Genomic DNA, 21672 nt, shown 5'->3' with positions numbered 1-21672 from the left:
TATATAAAATATATCATATGTCAGTTATATAGAACTATTTGATGCTCTTGATTTTGTGTTCATTATATGTTAAGTGATGATTAAAAAAATTGGATAGTAATGCTGTTAGGGTTACACATACATACACGTATAACCTTATTTTATCAATATAATAGTATTTTATAGTCAGTCAACTAATCAATTTAATCTTTACAGGCTGATAATTTGCAGTTGCACATCTAATATAGGACATTTGTTGTCCAAACTTGTCCACATTACCATACTTTGCTATATATAAATATACACTACCTATTTCCTAAATTAACTGTAAAGACAAAGCACGACAGCAGCAACTTACTCAGTCAGATGTGCTTCGAAGTTGAGCACCAATAGAGGGCAGCACTCCCCTTCTAAAGAAATCAGCTGTGTGTGTTTAATGTGCGTGCTCTGCAGGGAATGAATGAGCTACTGTACAAAGCTTGTGTTACAATGAATGACACCAACATTAATGAGTTCATGTCATTCACAGGGATTCCTCACCTGCCTCCCCCCCCCCCTTCATCCCCAGGAGTGCTGCCTGTGAAAACATCTGCACAGTGTAAGAAACATCAGCTCAACACTGATGAGTCAATTAGGTCCAATTCAAAACAACATAACAATTCACTCGCATGGGTGTTTTTAAATATTCAATCCTGCATTAAAGCAGCATTTTCCTTTTCTCTGACAGATCCACGAAATACACGTTCCACAATTGATTTGATCCAAGTTCCCCTCTGCTGGTGAGGCGCAGCCAAGTAAGTGGTCGTTTTGAATTGAATTCTTATGAACACATACAGTAGATGGTTCAGCTGCATCATCAGTTAGAAGTTTTCCTTTCACAAAGATACAAGTATATTCATTTAGTATACAGAGGTTAAGTAAACTTCAGCCACAGATTTCCACCAGCTAATTATACACTACAGTTATAGTCATGTAGAGTCTATAAACTGTTATGAGTTATCTATCATCTTGTGCTAAATATTAATATCAAAAACGTTGGGTTCAAAATATATATTTTTCTTGCAGTAAAAGGGGAATACAAAATTATTGTTTTCAGTTTGGAAAACGTCTCTAAAATGTGCTGACTGAGTAAAGTCGAGCACATGTAACTTTAATGAACGCATTACGATCGTTTTCATGATTATTACAGTGGCAGCAGAAGTGTAGTAGTAAAAGTTCTGGCATGAAAAGCGAAAGCAGTGAATCAGCGTTATTAATCATTAATGGATTCATACATAGAGGTTTTTGCTAAGGTTCCCATCAGGATATAAAGTAGTGAAAGTCAGCAGCCACACTAAACACATGTGTAAACCTATATGCACTTTTCTACTTTCGTACTTTTATTCCACCTGTACTATTAAATATTCATATTTTATCTATCCCTGAATGAAGAACAATGTCAATCATGTTGCTGATATTCCTGACAGCCACTTCTCAGTTAACTTTTTGGGTTTTATAACCCGTACATTCTCTTATATGTTGAGCCTGCAACTCTTTTCAAAAAAGTTCTGATCCTTCCAATACCAAGCAGATGGCCAACAAAATAAGAGACCAGTAAATCAAGAAAGGCACCAGGATAAACCATGACATTTATCTATGTATTGATTTATTGACAGATTTGTCAGATGAGCAGGAACACCACTATAACTCAATGTTCATGCAGCACTCACTGGGTTTGCTGGATGTGCAAGTAGGTCACTGGGCATCGTGAATCAGCCAGTGGACGATCAGAATATCTCTTACACAACCATCTAGGCTCCTGTGACTCAGCCTCCAAACACCAAACTGTGAAATGACGTTTGACCCTGATTTCCTGTCCTGACCCCGGGATGTGTTCAGGTGCATCGGCCGGACATCCCCCCCCCCCCGTTCTGCTGGAAGGCTGCCCGCCACAGGTCACATGACCTGGAAGAAAAAACCTAGGAGACTTTTGGGATCCCTCTTCGGTCAGAACCACTTTCCTGTTGATGAATGATGAGTTGCTCTGTTCAGATTGAACCCTGGTGGAGGGGGTTTGATTCAAAACGTATTGATGCAGCTCAGAAACACAGTCTATACAAATAACAGTCCATGTATTAATAAGTTTTGAAGAAGATTGCTGATACAAAGTAGATGACGTGAAAACTGTCCTGCAGACAAAACTAAATGTAAACATGCATTCAAACACAGTAAAATGTCAATTTTCTCTTATAAATAAATACATATATATATATATATCAGAAGTATTTTTAACTCAACACATACAGTAATTCAATCATAACATATGACAACTTTGATAATATAACTGTTATTACCGGGAGAAGATGCTACATCAGTCATTTTGTTTTATATGAAATTGTTTTTTATGCATACGATTAATGTTATTTAAAATTTGAGATGTTACCTTCACTTTAACTACAATATAAAAGATGTATAACACACACAGAAATGACTGTTGAATGAAAATTGGCTCCATCTAGTGGTGTGGAGGGGAAATATAGGGCATCAAAGCTGATGGGAGTATTTCTTATTCTCTGTTTTAACTTCTCTCTTTGTGTCGTCTGTTATTTCTCTGGGCGTTAGCATGGGCCGGCTCTCTACCTGAGGGGAAGTCCAAAGGCTGATGAACTGACCTGTGTCTGTGTGAGACCACACTGCTCTGCTGCCCTTTATGCCCTGGGCACACAACATCCAGCACAGATCTGGTGAGTACCAGCGCTGATGTGATGGAAGGCACCTCTTTACATTACAGAGGAGGCGATGCCAGCAGGCGTCCGAGCTTTGAAGCTTTCATGATGGTGAGGATGATGGCCGGTGACGGTTGTGCCGCCGGCAATGAATCTAATCATCTAATTTAGTTTGGTTGCAACACTTCCCTCTGTTTGCTTCAGTCCATCTCCGGACCTTTTGGATAAAGTAACACACCACTGTCAGTCCACCTTTCTTTTATACTTCCCTCTCTGCTGTTTGACTGTGCCATTATTCAGCTTTAGAGCTACACTCACAAACGATTATTACAAATTATGGTCTAAAAGTATTCTCACAGGGCTCTCGGATGTTTACCTCCCCGACACTGAAACAACACTTTCAGAGACCTGGTGGGTGAACCCTGGGCACCACCCACTAATCATTGTTATGCTCCTACAGTTTGTATCTTTAGCTCGTTAACTTGTCAGGTCCTGACGATTTGTTGGGTCATGCTTTATTTCTTCGTCTTTTGTTAAAGACACTGAGCATTATTAGTAGTTGTACAGAACCAACCAGGTACTAAACTGAATCCCAACACTGATTTCTGTAGTGAAATAGCTCTCCTGCTTACAGGCAACATAAACATCTCTGCGTGTGTCTAGTTAACATAACACTAACTACATATCTCTGGCATCATGCAACACTAAATGTAAATAGTCTGTTTTGTAGAGAGTGTTTCTAGTCTTGATGACCTGGCTCTGCTTCCATCTCTGTTAGTTTAGTGGTTCAGTCATTTCAAGACACGTTTCAGTCTGTTGAGTTCACATCCTTCCACATTGTTGCTCTGTGCACTGAGCGGCAGGTGCCAAAAAAAACTAGAATAGCAATAAGTAGAGACGCTCTGCCAAAGCCCGACAGTCGCAACTTAAAATTCAATCAAGCTGCACCAAACTTCACACACTCATAGATATCGGTCCCCTTAATTTAAAAAAAATCAAGATCCATGAATAACTGTCAGGGAAATTAATTAAAAATGTTGAAAAAAAACCTTAATTTTAGATAAAGTAATAACATTTTTGGGATCTACCCAATTGTCCAGGTCCGCATCAAAGTGTAGATGTTTCTGTCTCGGCCCATGTTCCTTCAATCATGTTTGGTGGAAATCCGTGTATCCGTGAGCAAGTGGGGGGGGGGGGGGTAGATGACTTTTCTAACAAGCGAAAACCCAAAATAATACAAATATCTCCGTGGTGCCATACATGTAGAAGACGCAGGCGAAGATATCGAGAGAGTTTGCTGTGATAAGAGCAACCCCCGGTATCAATGTGCTGTAAAACAAAAAAGCACGTGATCTCTGCAGCAGAGTGAATACTGTACTTTCTGCCTCTGCCTGCTTGTGTATGTGTGAAAGTCAAACTCTGGAGAAATCCACGTCCAAATTCTGCCGAGCTCCTCCAGAGGTCTTATCTGCGAACAGCTTTAGTTATCCCGTCATTTTTACATAATCTTGCTGACGCACAAACAGACAGGGGGGAAACATCACCTGCCTGGAGGAGGTAAAAATACACTAAGTCGACTATGGGGGACTTTTTGACTGATGCATCTACTTGTCGACTTTGCACTCTCTCTATCAACAAGGGCGGAGGAGAACAACTTCCTCCGGGCAGAGTTTCCCCTTTGTCAGTGTGACAAGCTTCTGCCTTCTTTGCAGTTACCAAGAAAAGGCAAGACAGACAAAAATATCACATCAATGTCAAGTTTTAATAAACACATAAACCTTAAGGGAACAAGTTACATATAATAGCTTGTGTAAGTTAATAGATAAACTGTTGTCCTGCCTGCTCTTTAGGAAAATGTTCGGAAAGTATCAGGGATATCTCAGGATGAAAAGACGTAGAAGACAAGAATGTCAACTTTCGGTGATAAGGGCAGACGCCAGTGTTGATGTGCTGTAAACCAGGGACATTTCCTGAAGGCCGGATGTGAAAATGGCTGTTGTGTCATCGTTCTTGCACAGTCTTTTGCATCACTGCCACCTGGTGGATTGGAGTGGAACCACTTGCTATAGCCATATTTTGTCCATACGTCAGCAGGAAAGTTTTAGTTGCTTGACAAAGGTTCCTGGGACTGAAAGTTCCAAGGACTTCCAGGTTAATACCACGTCATTCCCCTTCGGTCTTATCCTACTGTCCCCTACTATTTCCCCCCCACTTTCTCTACTGTCCCCCGCTGTCTTCACCAGCCATATCCATTAGAGGCACGAACACACCCACAAAGCAACTTGAAAGAGATCAAAACGAAAATGTCCCAGCTGACATTGGGCTCCCACGGTCCAAAGACATGCAGGTTATGTTAATTAGAGACTCTGAATTGCCCGTAGGTGGGAATGTGAGTGTGAATGTCTACGTGTCAGTCCTTTGATGGACGGCCCGACATGTCCAGGGTGAACACTGCCTTTCATCCAATGTCAGCTGGGATTGTCTCCACCCCCAAAGGTTAAGTGGTAAAGATAATGAAAGGATGGATGAAAACTAAACATGCATTTGTGCTGCTCTTGTCTTTTTTCAATTCAAACTTTTGAAATCAAACCAGTGTTAGAAATATTAACCCTGAGGCTTTGTTACTTATTTGTTGGTTGGTTTGTTTGTAAGAAACTTTTCGGCAAAAGCAACTGGACAGATTACGACAAAACTCAGCAAAGAACTCAGGGGGTAAATCCAGGAGTATGTTTTTAACCACTTTCTTGCCAGATATGGTGTTTTTTGATAGTTTCACTAACTCCCCAGGAAATATATATTTAATAGATCTAGATAAAAAAAAAGTCAGGCATGTTTACGGGAGTGGAATTTGTCGCAGCGTGATTGAATTGGAGGTGAATGTTTGGCCCTGGCGCAGGTCTGTGCTCTACTGAGTGAGATTCTGGTTTTCAACATGCGATGGATAAATATTGTACCAATGAAACAGTGGAATGGGGAAAAGGAAAACTGGAGAAAGAACACCTGACTCCAACGTTCAGTGTGGACTGAGAGATTCTGTTAGAACAGTGTCGGACATATTTGAGCACAACAAGGCAGAGGAGGCATTTGGAGCAGCCTTCGGGACACGACAGCCTGTAATGACGTATTGAGCCTTGAAATGTGCACTTTCACAAAAGTCAGCCCCTGAACCGGAAAACAGTTTGACCACTTGTCAAAGACTCAAATGTCAAAGAACTCTGCAGGGACATGAGAGAAATCATCATCAGTATGTGGAGAGACCTCCTCAGATACATTTATAACAATGTACAGATCCGAGAGTGTCGAGTCCACGGAGCAGAAAACGTGTTATTCCCTCGGCTCTCACTGCGCTTAGACATCTGACTCATACTTCAGAATAAAAGCTGCTCTGCTGTGTTGTAGACGCATGCACTTTATTTCATTCAAGCTTGGTATAGTGTGTGTGTGTGTGTGTGTGTGTGTGTGTGTGTGTGTGTGTGTGTGTGTGTGTGTGTGTGTGTGTGTGTGTGTGTGTGTGTGTGTGTGTGTGTGTGTGTGTGTGTGTGTGTGTGTGTGTGTGTGTGTCTTCTGTAGTCTATTTGACTTCAGTGCATCTCCACAGAGCCTTAGTGCTCCTAGTGCTGAACTTAATAGGAAAATATAGGAAGTAATTTAGGTTATATTTAGGTTTTTAGTCGTTAAAAAAGTTGTGCAAGAACATTATCTGCTAACACAGTGGATTCATTTGGCCTTGAGATCTCCCTGTGTGTGTGTGTGTGTGTGTGTGTGTGTGTGTGTGTGTGTGTGTGTGTGTGTGTGTGTGTGTGTGTGTGTGTGTGTGTGTGTGTGTGTGTGTGTGTGTGTGTGTGTGTGTGTGTGTGTGGAATAACTTGTCAAAACATTAAAAGATTTAAAGGTCAATTTAAAAATAACACATTTTCCACAAATAGCTGGAGAGATCCAAAGCCTGATTAAATCACAAAATGATTTTCCATTAGAATTCATGATTAGTAACATCATGATCTTAAAAAAGCCATGATATACACAGCTCAATTAAATGTGGCTCAGGAGACAGAGAGGGTTGTCCACTAACCAGAAGGTCGGTTGTTTGATCCCCGGCTCCTCCAGTCTGGTCACAACTCTGTCTTCCAGTAGAATAATCGTTGAATGTCGTTGTTACTCATGAGCAAAGCGAAGTTCTCTGCTGTTTCCACCAATATTCAGCCAATCGGCAAAATAACAAATGGAATTTTGTGCAGCAGATATGAAATATTCTCGGCCACCAGCTAAACACAGCAGGCTACAATGTCCCGGTCAGATTACAGCGGAGCCCCGTGTGTTACGTGTTTTTCTGCATTTGGCTGATATCACCTACAGTAGCTTCAGCTCTTTTTTCAGTCCACTGTCAATGCTTCGATTTATAGAGAAAAGAAAATCCCATCATGACAGTGAGGGAGAGGGAAATAAATAAATGTGCACAAGTCTCCTGTTGAGTTTTTCTGCATGAATATATTGGTCTGTCCATATCTGCCTGTTTGCTTCAAATCTTTTAACCGGATGCTTTGAGCATGTTTGTACGTGCCTGCGCATACATGCATGTGTGTATTGACTGTTAATACATGCAGCAAAGCTTCATAGATTGATCCTGTGGGGGAAACAGACACTGCTCTCTACTGATCCGACTGAGTCAGCAGATACTGGCTTCCTTTCACAGTCTTATTGGCAAAAAAACACTGTGGCTCCACTTACCTCTGGTCCTAATATTGAGTCTGTAGCATATGGCATCCAGGCAAATTAGCTGGACACAAAAAACATCCTATATTTCACACACACATGCACAAATGCCTCAGTTAACTTCCTTCGCAAAGCACTGTGTTAAATTCTAATGGCTGAATAATAACATAAAATCCTAAGTAATTGAACGGCGGAATAAAACTAGATTCATTATTCATTCGTTAATCACCGCACCATCTGGAGTGATTAGGTTAACTCCACATATTAAAGCTTTATTTACATCGATCGAAAGGCGCTCTTGAGTTTTCATGGATTCACTAACATCAGCTGATGCAGAGAGCAGCTTGTTTCTCTAATCGACCACCGAGCAGTGTAATCACCACTTATTTTATCTTTGTCTTGCTATTTGTTCCTTTAATATTCTGACACGGTTTGCTAATAAAACATCCCAGGCAGGGAGGGGGGAGGGAGGGAGGCAGGGGGGGAGGGAGGGAGGGAGGGAGCCAGATGCAGGCAGAGTCAGTGGAGATACCTCTAATGGAAGATAAACACGCTCACGGGCAGGCGGGTGGATAATCAGGCAGGAAAAGAGATTCGACACACAAACACAGGTATCAGATTCACTAGAGAGCATAAACAGATGAACCGACAAGGAGCTGGTGACGACGGCGGGTTTAGAGAAGAGACTTATGTGATGAGGGAACTGGGATCGGGTGTGTGAGTGATACCTGTGACCAAGGACCATGGACTGTAAATAAAGATGGATGACATGACACCTCCTAAAAGGGAAGATTCATGGTGATGGCCCCCTGGTGGCTGGCTGCAGTACCGGTTATAAACCCTGCCTCCTCCAAGTGAGTGGATAAGACATGGGCCCAAACTAAAAAGTGAAATTTCATGTTACAGCTGCAGTTAATAGGCCTGAAACAGATAACATGCATCAAAGCTACACCCCAGAAACACAGGAACGTGCACTGAGTGACAACTGCTAGAAGATTGTTTCAACTTAGGTTTGTGATGCTATAAAAAACGGGCTAGAACGTCGTGATACTGACACGCGATTGGTCGAGAGAGTGTATCAGTGGGACCTTGATACCGCACAGTGTTATATTTATATAATAGTAATATGACAGACAGTACCACCACATTGAGCACACAGCCATCTCTGCTGAGACTGAAAAATAAATAAGAAGGTTTTCAATGAGTGCAGTAAAAGTTCAGAACAGTTTGTCCAACTTAAACGTGGAGGTGTGTGCTGAGTCTTACATAACAACTAAAACCCCTCGCCCACCTTTATTCTCAAGTGGTTCCACTGGGAATATGAGCTCATTCTCAGCAATTTCACACCTCACTTTGATATCCTGCAGTTGCTGATATTATAACTTAACCGTGGTCACCAAGCAGCTCCGAGGGAACCACTGGGGAATAGATGGCGTAGACAGTGGTATAGAGGAAGACAGATCCTGTTGATGGAAGGGAGGTTTGTCTTTTCCTTTATAGACTTTTTCTACCTGATATGCACAGGATACACACACACGCACACACACACACACACACACACACACACACACGCACACACACACACACAACTAAAAGCTCAAACTTCAGCTCGTTAAGTTCAGCACTCTCTAGCACACTGTCCCTTAACTAAAGCACTTGAGCTCTGTAGAAATGCACTGAAGTCTAATAATAATTGAGCTGGTCCAAATCTACTTTTGTCACCTGATCCTGGAGACTCGGCACACGACGGAAACCACAGGTCAGTTATGTCACAAATTAGTTTTGCTTCTGCTTTGGAAAGTTGAACATTGGCATTAAACCACTGATTCACTGTTAATCAAGTGGAGAAAACTTAATACACTTCCGTGATATTTTAAAATGACGATTTAGCTTTTTTTTTATTGAAAATCTCTTCATTTTGAATATTATAGAGATTTGATTCTTTCTGCTAATGTCTCTCATCAGCAGCGTGCGTCACTTGACTCAACTATAGAAGCTGGGATGAACCCATTCTGAGGGTGAATGGATAGAATTGCAGCTTTTCTACCCAGTTGACAGACGTGATTGCAGGTTGACAGGCGTCAGGATGCAGCCTGTGTGGGCGTCCATTGAAAAGCAAGGGATGTTTTGACTGATGTCATACACTGGTGTGTGTCGTCAGTCCACGCTGTGCAGGTTTTGTGTGTAGTTGCATCTCAGCTCAAGAATTTAACTACATCTTATGACTCATTGCTGAAGCAGCAACCTTTAGATTAACTTTGTTACAACAACGACCCAAAGGATTCCTTCTATTACAGCACAGACAGATAAACAATGCTCAGCGTCACATACAAATACTTTTAAAGACTTCCCTGTTCTTCAGGCTCTGAGCTCCAGCACATTTAATTTGAAATAAAATAACAAATACTGCATTACGACAAATGTATGCACACCTGCTGCAAAGTGGAACCAAGACTTTGCCAGTTTCACACCGACACACTCGTCATCGTCCCGACCCGGCGCCCCCACATTGTTTTAAAAAAGAGTGACTCATACTTTCTCCAAGGTCCAACAGTCTCCCTGAGTTCAAACAAGCTGCAACAACTTCCACACACTCAGAAGAAGCCCTCCCTTACGTGTGACTGATTATTTTCATCAAAATCCACGAATTGTTCCCTGTCAAACAAATGATGTGTCAACGCAACGTTAAATCAAGTGAAAGAATATCCTGGATCTGCTCCCTGATCTGTGTCTGAACCTAAATGTAATGGTTTCCTTCCCGGACGTACACCACATCCATCCATCAGGTTTTTGTGGAAGTCTGTTCAGTTGTTTTTGTGTAATCTTGCTCACTAACAAACAAACTGACAGGGGTGAAAGCGTATCCTCCTTGGCAGAGGAAATAAAACAATCCCATAGAGCACCCATGGGTGTAGGTCTTAGAATGAGTTGTTTTTGGGGGCATTGTTATTGCTATCTAAACAAAATGGTCTGAAGTCAGTGATGCAGTATTACGCTGTTACTTTACGTGCACATTAACCACCTTCACAAACTCCATAAGACGTGTGGGTGACCAGGTCATTTGCTCTTTTCTAATCTTCCTGTACACACTTTCTTTTTTTTTGATATTTAGAAAAGCACCTTGGAACTCCCCCTCTGATCCACATCTGAGCTCTTCTGTGCATGAAGTCATTATACAAGATTCATTGAGCAGCAAAGTGAGCCCTTACTTAATATCACTTGCAGTTTGAGCACTTTGTGTTAAAAGGTCCACATCTCACACACACAGTTCTTTCAAAGGTTATGCTAAGTTATTCAAATAAATCTGAGACACGGCAAAGTATCATCGATTGTAGCATTTCAATTTGAATGTGTGGAAGCTGCTTCTTTTGTTCTGACAAATTATATTTTCAAGCTCGACTGACAAAAATAGTGCAGCTGTCACTCTGAGCAGAATAAATGTTGCCGATTTGTCCGCGAGCTGTTTCTTTATCGTCGCTTGTTTGTTTCCGCCCCCTTTCTGTCTTAAACTGTGACTGTCAGAGCTCAGCTGACACACAGAGAGACACTGAATGAATGTTTCCACACAACATCCAACAATAGCTGATGACAGTTCAAGTACAGGCTGCTGCTCACAGGCTTCAGTCAGATAAACAGCTGTGGACTACAACACAGTGTCTGTCTCTCTGCCTGCCTGTCTGCCTGTCTGCCTGTCCGCCTGTCTGCCTGTCCGCCTGTCTGCCTGTCTGCCTGTCCGCCTGTCCGCCTGTCCGCCTGTCCGCCTGTCCGCCTGTCCGCCTGTCTGCCTGTGGAACGCATATCTGGCGAACCGTTCACTTCACTTTTCTCCATTCACAGTTTTGCAGCTACGTGACACATGTTTGACTCACTGATACTTAATAGTTTTCAATAGAAAGGATTACGCAATAACTACACAATCACTGCAATTAAAACCTGGCAGCGGGTATGTACAAAAGCCAGAAGTGATGGATTTAAAAATTAATTATTTAAATACAAAGTGTTTTCTCCTGCCAGGAAATGCAGCATCCAGACAAGGCTACACCTTTTTTTTCTACTTCCTCCTTTCATGTGAAGCATCAGAGACCAGCGGGGATGACAAACACGATTTGGAACGACTCTGGGGTTTGAAGTGAAAAATATATCTACCTGATACCAGGAGCCGCCAGGACAACTTCAAATGCTGTCATTTACTTTACTATTTAAATACCCTTATCAGCAAAAGCAGCATTTTTTTGTGTATTATTAGAAAGGAAAAAAACATGACGGCAGCAACTACAGAAAGAAAACACTAATACATTTCCCCTGCAAATACACCACCACACATTTCCTTGTAGTAACTGTCATTAGAGTTTACTCAGGTGATGTGAGTTAATACTGAAAACAGCTACAGAATGAGATGTTGCGAATCAGCATTCCCTTCAATATCCACATGTAGACATAACGATGATGGTGATGTGAATATTATATCTATGTTTAAGACCAGTGGTTGTGAAAATTGATGGTTATCCTGCCGTGTTGTCCAATAAACTAGTTAATGAATCAGTCAATAGGGAAAGGTTGTGATTATCAATTCAATATATTTGAAAGGCACACGGCCGGCATTGAGAAACGTGCCTTTAAATGTGCAGTTACCACTTTTCCACCAAGGCAGGTCCATAGTAGTGTGTGTGTGTGTGTGTGTGTGTGTGTGTGTGTGTGTGTGTGTGTGTGTGTGTGTGTGTGTGTGTGTGTGTGTGTGTGTGTGTGTGTGTGTGTGTGTGTGTGTGTGTGTGTGTGTGTGTGTGTGTGTGTGTGTGAGAGAGAGAGAGAGTGTGTGTGTCTTATGTCAGCGGTTGTGAGAGAGAGAGAGTGAACAGAGTCAGGAGGGGCTCAATAAAAGAGTGAATGCTACGATGAACTGATTTTATTCATTAAAGACAAGTATGGATCATTATGTGTTTATAAGTTTTGATGATCTGTGGTTTTCCATCCACCTAAAGGTTTGACTTGATTTGTATTGAGCCCTTTCTCTGCTCACCATATTTGTAAAGACATTTTTTTTTCTCCATTCTAACATTATCATTACCTGAAGCTGCTGACGTCTATCTTCTGTTTTTATTGAATTGCGTTGCCGTCACATGATTAAGGGAATTCTAAGCATTTGAAGAAGTGTTTATAATGAAGTGCTTATTGAATGGAAATCCATTATACTGAACCAAAGTTTAGTTACTATGGAGACCACGCAACTATAAAGCTATTAAGACTTTGCTTCAGTCTTGCAGGTGATATATGATGCATTTTAATCAAATTTAATTAATGGCAATTAAAGGAAAAAACGTGTATATTAATTAATAAACAATGCAAGATCAATACTTCATTGGAGAGACACACACACACACACACACACACACACACACACACACACACACACAGCGTCTTCATTAAAATGGTCATATCTTTGACTTACAGACATTGGCAGCAGCATGCGCTATCAGACCTGATCACGAATTAACAAAACAAACATAAAAGCAGCAGGACTAAGATAAATTTGCAGGTGTCGTTATTGACCTGGAAAAGTAATTGCAAATGTGTTATCGTCCAATCAAAAATAATCCCACCCGCAGAACGTCTGGGACAGAGAAATGGAATCGTTCAATTTCGGAGTTGATTAGCCCTCAATCTGTCCGCTCGTCGAAACACAGTGGCGTAAAATCCCAGCTGTGTGGTCATTTGTATGTAGCAGGAAATAAAATAGAGGGGGCAGCATGATTTTACTGTACTGAACTCCGCAGTGAGGCAAAGGTCTGTGGGATGATGTTGTCAGGTTTGTGAGGAATGAAGCCCAAGGCAGGGAATCGGTGGAATGGGTGAAGGGAAACTTGAAGGTCAATGATGATGTTTATTCATTATGTCAATGTTGCAATACGCAAAACCAGCGGGGCGGTAGAGAACCTGATTCTAGCAGCAAGCAGACATTAGCATCAAGCTAGCATGTTCGATTGCTTTGCCGACTTGTCACTCAGAAAATCAAGGCACCCATTTCATTTGTTTGCCATCTCTAACACACCCCCCCCCCCCCCCCCCCCCCCCCCGCTCCCCTTGGACCCTGAGGGGCACCCTAATCTGGGGCACCCATCACGTCTTCTGCCCGTGTAGATCAGAACTCTTTCCCATTCGGCGGTCGAAGCCCGATGAAGCTCCGGCATTCGTCCGAACTCGGAAGTATTTTTCCGGTTGCACGACCAAATGTTGACGTCACAAACTGTGACGCATCGCCCGTGTGACTCCCGTGTCTTGGCCAATGGCGTGCCAGCTTTGCATCTTGTCTTAGCGACAGGGGATGTAATACTTTGATTCCATTTTGCCAACCTTTTGTCAACAGCTGAAAGGGGGCGGTCAACTGTTTGGAACCGTGAAAGGTAAAAACTGTGTAAATAATTACAGATGGGGCCAAAAATGTGTTTTAAATTGTGTGGTCAGAGGTTTATGATTGTCAGTCAACGGTAAACGTAGAAATATCTTTTTGCAGGACCTGACTGCTCGTCAATGATTTATGTGTGCATGTAGGGTGACATCATTAGGGGGAAAAAAGTTATCAGAGCAGACAACAAGTTTCACGGTGAATCTTCGTGATTTAGATGAGAAGTTAAAGTCATGTCATGTTTCTTATAGAACTATGGATTCATGATTAGTAACAGAAATCAGAGGCTTTGTTGTTGCGCTGTTGTCCATCTGTGTCTTGATTGTACATTATCTCGGCTGTTTTGCTGCTATTACATCCTTGAGTTTTCAAGTGTTGGGGTGTGTGCATGCGAATCTGAAGCATTTCTATTTATACGATAACAGAGAAAACCCCTTCACCCGTACGCTTTGTCTCAATCATGATCTAACGAGTTGGACGGATGGATGGTTAGTTCAACATTAAGCATTACAATTAAGAACGGCATGTAGGAAAATGAGCGTCGTCTTTTCAACGAGTCAGACTGAAGACAAAGGGGAACTGTCAGCTGGCATGACTTATTAGCGCTCGCACACACGAGCAAATATATTATGTTAGCTCTCTAAGCTAATGCTAGTTGGCAGAGGAACAATGCAAAGGGGTCGTCAGCTTGGGATTCAACCAGGCCGACTGATCGGAGATGACATGTCTGCAGCTCGCTTCAGGGGCGGATCCGGCAGGGCGGCGGTGGCTGCTCGCAGGCAGAGCTGCGGTTGACAAAGAACCCCTCTGCGTGTTTATCTATGGATATATTCACCCTTCCCTCTGTCTACAACAACCCATTTCCACCAAATGAATGTTATCAGCTGGGAGACCATTTTGAAACGCTGGAAAATGTTGACAGCGCTAATAGGCCACGCCGGCTTGGAGGTGACGATTAACCCAAACAGAGGGATGACTCCTTGTTCATGGTTATTATCTCAAAGATGTTCTCGGCAAAGTAAATTCACTTAATTGGTCCTTGGTGCTATATTTAGAAACACAGCATCCAATTAGGTGCTCGCCAAAATTGTCTGTGTCACTTATCATCTGCGGAAATAAAAAAAAAGGCTTCAGGAGATAAGATTCTCAGAGGATTGTGTGATTTGAGACAACATCCAAGAAGAGGCACTTTGCTCTGAGTGCATAGAAAGTCTTTCTCACGAGTAGAGGTATCAGTTTGTTTCAGGATAAAATGGAGGCCGTCGTCAGTTCTTTTTTATAAACTGTGAATAATCTATTCACTTATGTCTATGTGACAGACATGGCGTCATCACTAAGACAACATTCAATTTACTTCTTGGAATTGTTCCGATTACTGTGGAACATCCAGTTAGCTGTATGCTGCTGTATGCTGCTGCTGCTGCTGCACCTTCATGTCGAAGGATAATTGCATCCCTAAAGCACTGGTTGTCCTTGGAAACACCATGAATGGATACTGGGAGTGATGAATTAGACATTCAGTAGTGCCTCTTAACATTATATATGTAAATATGGATATGTGTATATAAGGTTTACCTTTCAAATGATATTCACAGCGACTCATTAAAGGTGATTTGTTATGGAAATTGCAAAAGAAAGAAGGTCGACCTTGACATATAAATGTAACACAAATCATTTAAATAAATGAAAAAGGGTCAGTGAAGGTGAGGAGGCTGGTTGCATGCAGAGATTCATCATAACATTAATGATCTTTTCCAAACAAATAATTTTATCTTGTTATCGCACCTCCACCCGCTCAATACTCCTAATGCAGTGAGATTTGCTCTCCGCCGTGATTCACCCCGGTTCTGTGGTTTAAAAATAAGCAAAAACGAGAAACTCTGCAACATTAATTAGGGAGAATCACTGTTTTCCTGATGATCCTCTGTGGAAAGTGCCAGTTGTCTGACAGCTGTCAAACCCCAAAAAGCACCTGCTTCACATGACAAATTGAGATAATGACACAGACATTCAGTGACATTTACTCGTTAAAGCTTTAGATAACAAATTAACTACAAATGGGAAGCCAGTGCCTGGTCCATCAGTAGCATTAGAGCACTAAGTGTGACAGTTTTACACAATGTGTTAGATATCTTTATTCTCAAAGTCTAATTCTAATTCTAATTTGTCTGTCTTACAACGTATTGTTTGTGCGTACTGAGTCGAGCTTCACTGAACTTTGAATAAACAGGTGAACAGCTCTCTGTGCAGCAGCGGTGGTGCAGCTTCAGGGTTCTGTGGACTGAGAGAATACGGCAACCTGGCTTCACCACATGCCGAGCAAACAGCCCATTCCCAACAGGCAGGTTTAGACCAGGCACGGCACTCGTTCAATATAGAGTGAAAGTCTGCTGCAGTTAGCCTAGCTTAGCATAAAGAGCAGAAACACAGGCTTTGTCTAATGGAAACAACGCATCTGCCAGCATCTCAAAAGCTGCACTAATCAACACTGTATCTCGGCTGTTTAATTGTTACAAAATGTCAAAATGCCTGGTTGTAGTTTAACAGGGGAAAATGGGCCAGACTGTCTCTTGTTGTTGTCACTGAGGCTGCCAGGCAACCAGTGGAGATGCCAGGAAGCTACCTGCTCTCCCAAAAATGATGAACTACAATAATGCGCAAAGGTTTCCGGCAGTTTACATTCATATTCATTATGAAGCACATCAGGGCTGCTTCTGATCAGTCCCAGATTCATTATGTAGCTGGATAACAAGCCTGATCACACAGAAGAACAAGGAGTCGCAGTGTGTGGTCCCAACAGAGACCTGATGTAATCATCATGGAGTCGGTCTGGGATCATAGAAAGACACAGAGGACGCCATATTGAAAGGAATGAAGAACAGAAAGGTCCAACCCCCCCGAATCAGCAGCAGACGACAACAAACATAACAATAAACTACAATTTATAATACAATCAGATGAAAGAAACAAAGTTCTAAACAAAATTTGTCTCAGTTGTACGACCGAGATGATTGATGATTTTCCCCAGTGGGAGAAGAGCTGTTTTCAGGAAAGTCTGCTGCAGCAAAAAATATAGTGAACACAGATTTCTTGTCTGCACTAAATATGTTTTCTAAATAAAACAAAGACATTAGTGTAAAAAAGGAGGATAAACTTAATTTTTTGTGTTTTTTATTTAAAGCATAGGTTTGAGCTGAATAGGTGTGAAAAAATCCCATTTTAAATCTGGATCCATAAATGTTACTCCCAGAGCCCTCTCCCACTACACCATGGTAAGATGAAGAATAGGTTATATAGCTTATTTCTCCTCTGAGAGATTTGGCTAAAAGAATGTCATCATGACAGTTGCAAGCCGACCCTGTTCTTCTTAAAAGAGACTTGAGTGACAATTGTGGATATAGTTTGTGACGTGACCTACAGGCCTGTAAGATCTGAGATGCCCTCAGAAGTTCAGTCCATCAAACCAGGCACTCCTAATCTGGTTTGAGTTCACTGTCCAGGAGAACAAACAGAAGTCATATAAGGAATATTTTTAAATATGTCCTTGCATCCCTCCGAAACCTGCTGTGCATTCTAATGCTCTCTGGGCCTTTTTTCTGATGAAAGGTTTAGGAGATAAGGTGTCCACGTAAAGTGGGTTTAGTCATATCCTGGATCATAGCAGGAGTCACATCCTGGATCATAGCAGGAGTCATATCCTGGATCATAGCAGGAGACACTGGGGAAGTTTTATCATCCATCCAAAGTTGTGACGGCGCAGAAGGAGTCAATGCTAAAAATGTGATGTGTTGATGTATATATAATAGTGTATGAATGAGGTTGTGAGTAGAACGCACCGTCTATCAGGCCATGATTTAAGAGTCAGTGTCTATTGACCCAGCGTCGGTGTAAAAGCTGTTTCAAACAGTAGATGACCTTGGATATGATGTGCTTGCAGAGGAGGACTGATCCACATGAGACCATTAAAATCACCAGACAGGAATACCAAGCTCCAGCAGTAGTGATTAAACATTAAAACTGTTTGTGATATTACGAGAGATGAGTCATGCACTTCAGGAATATGTTGTTTAAGCATCGATCCTTTTTTGTCATGTTAGAAACAAAAAGGATTAGCTACAGCTCTTTAATTCTGCGAACGGGAAGAGAAAAACATTCTCATTCTACTATTTAATGCATTTTGCCGCTTAGAGTGGAACTGATGAATAAAAGCTATTCACGGCATAATTTTTTAATCGTCCTCATTTTACTTTTAGAGCTGAAAGTGATTGTGCAGAACAAAGCTTTATGAGCTGGGGCTAACTAACCATGTGACGGTGAAGAGGCACATGTGTGGGGTTTGTTTGAATTTGAGAATCCTAAAAGATAAAACATAGTGGGAAGGAATAAGCTCAGCGTAACAGTACAGAACCCGAAAGTAGAACTCAAAGTCGTAAATGTTGCCGTAGTGAGAGGTACACAGGTATAGCTGCGGGCCAGGGTGAACAATGGGGTGAAGCAAGCAGTGGGCAGATTGTTCAGCAACAACAGGAAAAGAACTGAGCACTGTAGGCAAACCAGGAAGTCAGAGATCGAGTCGTAAATCATTGGACTAGCCAGTGCCAGGACACTGAGTTCAATTTAATGTGGTGACGGGCAGCAGGCGAACTGTGAATACTTTGCTTTTCTTGACAGTCGCCGTGATGCTTGTTAGTTATGACATGTGACGACTACCTGTGTGTTTCGACATTTTAGTCCACGATTTTATTTAATTTCCCCTTTATTTCCCCAAATAATAATTCCTTTTATTAGAAGGTTTTGTATCTGACGTTTTATTTGTTTAGGGATTGTCTCTTGGGTTAAATGTGGCCTGGAGATTGTAGGTTCTCTCCTCCCCTGGTTCATTTAACATTGAATCCTTTGTTCAGGGACAGAATTTGTGAGGCTTTAATTTTGTTTCGCCTTGAATGGGCACAAAACAATAACAGCCTCTGGTTTCATCTGGCTGATAATTAGAATCTGGCTCATACGGATGTGGACCTGGTCGTGAAATCAGTGACTTAGATGATAACAACAGTCAACAGGGTAGGGGAGGACAGCAGGTTCCATATGTGACTTCAAATTACCAGTTTGAATAGCCACAGAGTTAGAGAACAACTCTTCTGACCAAGGGAAAGATGTTCAAACCAGTGAGGATATTTAACAAAGGGCCAATCAGTTCCTGGCCCAATTTAAAGTTAAATTCACGTGAATAAAGTTTCAGTCCTAACTCAGCAACCATGCAGAAACTTCTCTGTTCAGTCTTACATGATGTATCTGTTCTATACATAGTGTAGACTTCGTAAGATACAGGCACATAAATGGGTCTTTTCTAATAACTGTTTTCCCATAAAAAGTAACTTTCACTTTCCGGCGCTGCCATCAGTGCACACAGAGCTGCCTTGCTCACCTCGGTGGCAAAGGGGAGGAAAGTAATTAGATTTCATTGTAATGGGGGGGCACTGGAGGAAAACTCGTCTGACTCGTAGAAAAGAGCCCCATACAGTTGAGGACTTTCCCGGTGATTGTTCCCCAGGGCATCGTGCTGCACCGTCACGTGAAGATGATAAGAATTCATGAGAGATTCATGTTCAGGAGTTTAGGCAATGCATTCATTTAGTTAAATCTCTAATGCACTCCTTTGTGGCAAATGGGGTGCACAGCTCAAGCGTGGCAAATTTCTTACACTCTTCATATCAGAGGCTGGCAGCTTTGCTCCTTGAAAAGCAAAACAATTGGTTGACTTTAAAAACACCCTAGGGAGCTGAATCTAATTACACTTGGGTATCTTCAGATCTTCTCTGCACATTTATGCATCATTCATGGGGCAAATATTATGTGGGGACCTCGTAAAAGTGATGCCCTCCTGAGTCGTAAGCCAGTGTTTTAGTTTTGCCCAAATGTTTGTCTGGAGTATCGTCTGCAGCACGAGACACGGAGGCCTGTAAGGCTCCTAAAATAAGTTTTTTTTGGAATGTAATCATTTCTCCAAGAGTTAATGAACAATAGGCCCCAATTAAAGACCCAGCACTCGAAATCCTCATTTGGTGTAAAAGTAATGTGAAGTAAAATGAGAAACTAACCAGTTTGTGTGTCTCACAGTTTTAATATGACCACGTGATCCCCTCAATTATTGATACAAATTTAATAAACAGGAAACCAGTGGTCTGTAGTGGGGGCGGGGGAGTGTGCCTTCAGTTTGCGGACAGAGTTGAACACGTCTGCTTCTAGGTCTGTAGAAGTAAATCATCCAAACTTTTATATGAGCCACATGTGAAGAGTAATAAAGCAAATTCAGTTTCATTTTATGAAAAAGACATTCACTGTAACATGTTCATTGTAGATAAACCAGGTAGGAGGAACACAAAGTTTTCTAACTTCACTCTGCACCATAGACTGTTTATAAAAAGCTCTGCACACAAACAATAAGAGGTGTCTGTATTGTTGTAGAACTGTTTGAGGACGACTCACATGGAATAATTCTGAAGTGACTCCGCAGCATTAACACAGACGAAGAGAACCGCCCGTTCCAAACAGGCAGGTTTGTCAATATATGTAAACCAAATAGTGTAAAAGGTGTTTTCCTTGTGTTTGGCAGGTGACCGGCTGGCTGGAACACCACCCTCCTCCTTCTCCTTCTGAGGACATCCCATTCCAGGACCCCGTCACACGTCCCCCCAGCATGGAGCCCACCAAAGTCCAGTCCGAGGGTGGCCTCAATGTCACCCTCACCATCCGCCTCCTCATGCACGGAAAAGTAAGCAGGCACCGAGTGTTCCACTGGCTGTGGGGAAGGATGAGAAATAGCATATCGCAGGTTTCTTTAAGTTATTTATGATATTGGGAACGACAAGTTGGACTTGCAGGGAATAAAACATGACACCTTTGGTGTTCAGGATGAAGGTGCTGGCTCAGCTGCTTCCAGTGAAGTTTACAGCTTCGTAGGTCTTTATACTGTACAGGTTGTGTGCAGTTTTACAGAGTTGGCACATCTGTATTTAACTTTATTCTGCCACATTCCAGCTCTCTGGTTCCATCGGCTGCTGAAAAGCCTTTGGAAATATAAACTCCACTTCAGGACTTTAAGAGTGACGAGCTTTTACCGCTGTGTTTCTCCTCTTTCGACTGCTCAGTATGTTCCTGTCAGCCTTTAGTGGTTTTTTCCCACATTTCCCAGGGTGTAGGTTGTAAACCCTAAGTGGGCACCGACATCTTGTTTGTGTGTTTTTTTCTTTCCAGGCAGTTATGAGTAGCAGGCTCTCTCCCTCCCCTAAACCCCCGAACCCTTTAAGAGGTGGTCACAGTTGGTGTGTGAGTGTTGGCCTGTTTGTGTAAGTTCAGTCATGCTTGGTTAATGTGGCTCTTGCTTTCTTGCTCCGATTACAGTCAGGTGCTAAAACTGCAGTGCGCAATTTTTTACAACAACTGTAAGCTACAGGCAACTATCATCAGAGCAAGTCTGTGGAGTATTTTAAATGGCAAAGTGCTGTATGTGTGTAATATACTGAGGGTTGAAGGTCTCCTGGCGCTTAGACAGTTGGAAAACCAACACTAACACATCTCCACTGAGTAGGACATATTGGTGGGGGGTGTGCCACATCATCCCCCGTTTTATGTGCCAGGCATTCTGCAGCTCAGTGATTCAACTACTGCATGGCTGCTCGTGCAGAAACTCCAGACTCTGGTGACCAGGTGATAGTTTGAATAACCCTGGAGCCGGACAAGCCCACACAGACGCCAGAAGCAGCCAGGAGGTGGCGTGCGACTGCCACAGGGGGGAGGACTTTGGCAGCAAGACCCACATCTGTCTTCCACGGATGTAGAAGGGCCATTCCCCCCCACTTAGTGGCAATTGGCTGGGCT

The 21672-nt window shown here is 42.2% G+C and overlaps 1 protein-coding gene across 5 annotated transcripts in view; it reads left to right on the top strand.

Moving 5' to 3' along the window:
- The window catches only part of pcbp3 (poly(rC) binding protein 3), a 56215-nt gene that overhangs the window by 21094 nt on the left and 13449 nt on the right, over positions 1-21672 (top strand). For 4 of the 5 annotated variants that reach the window (XM_034573649.1, XM_034573648.1, XM_034573647.1 and 1 more), the window contains exons 2-6: positions 509-577; positions 707-773; positions 1858-1964; positions 2581-2702; positions 20408-20566. In XM_034573649.1, the coding sequence (XP_034429540.1) occupies positions 20492-20566 (75 nt within the window). In that variant the 5' untranslated portion in view covers positions 509-577; positions 707-773; positions 1858-1964; positions 2581-2702; positions 20408-20491. The remainder of the gene's footprint in view (positions 1-508; positions 578-706; positions 774-1857; positions 1965-2580; positions 2703-20407; positions 20567-21672) is intronic. The other variant, XM_034573646.1, reaches the window with a different exon arrangement.

This window comes from Hippoglossus hippoglossus, chromosome 21, assembly GCF_009819705.1.
Source record: "Hippoglossus hippoglossus isolate fHipHip1 chromosome 21, fHipHip1.pri, whole genome shotgun sequence".
NCBI classification, from domain to species: domain Eukaryota; kingdom Metazoa; phylum Chordata; class Actinopteri; order Pleuronectiformes; family Pleuronectidae; genus Hippoglossus; species Hippoglossus hippoglossus.
Note: the sequence above shows the minus strand (reverse complement) of the source record. Positions and strands in the feature narration are given on the sequence as shown.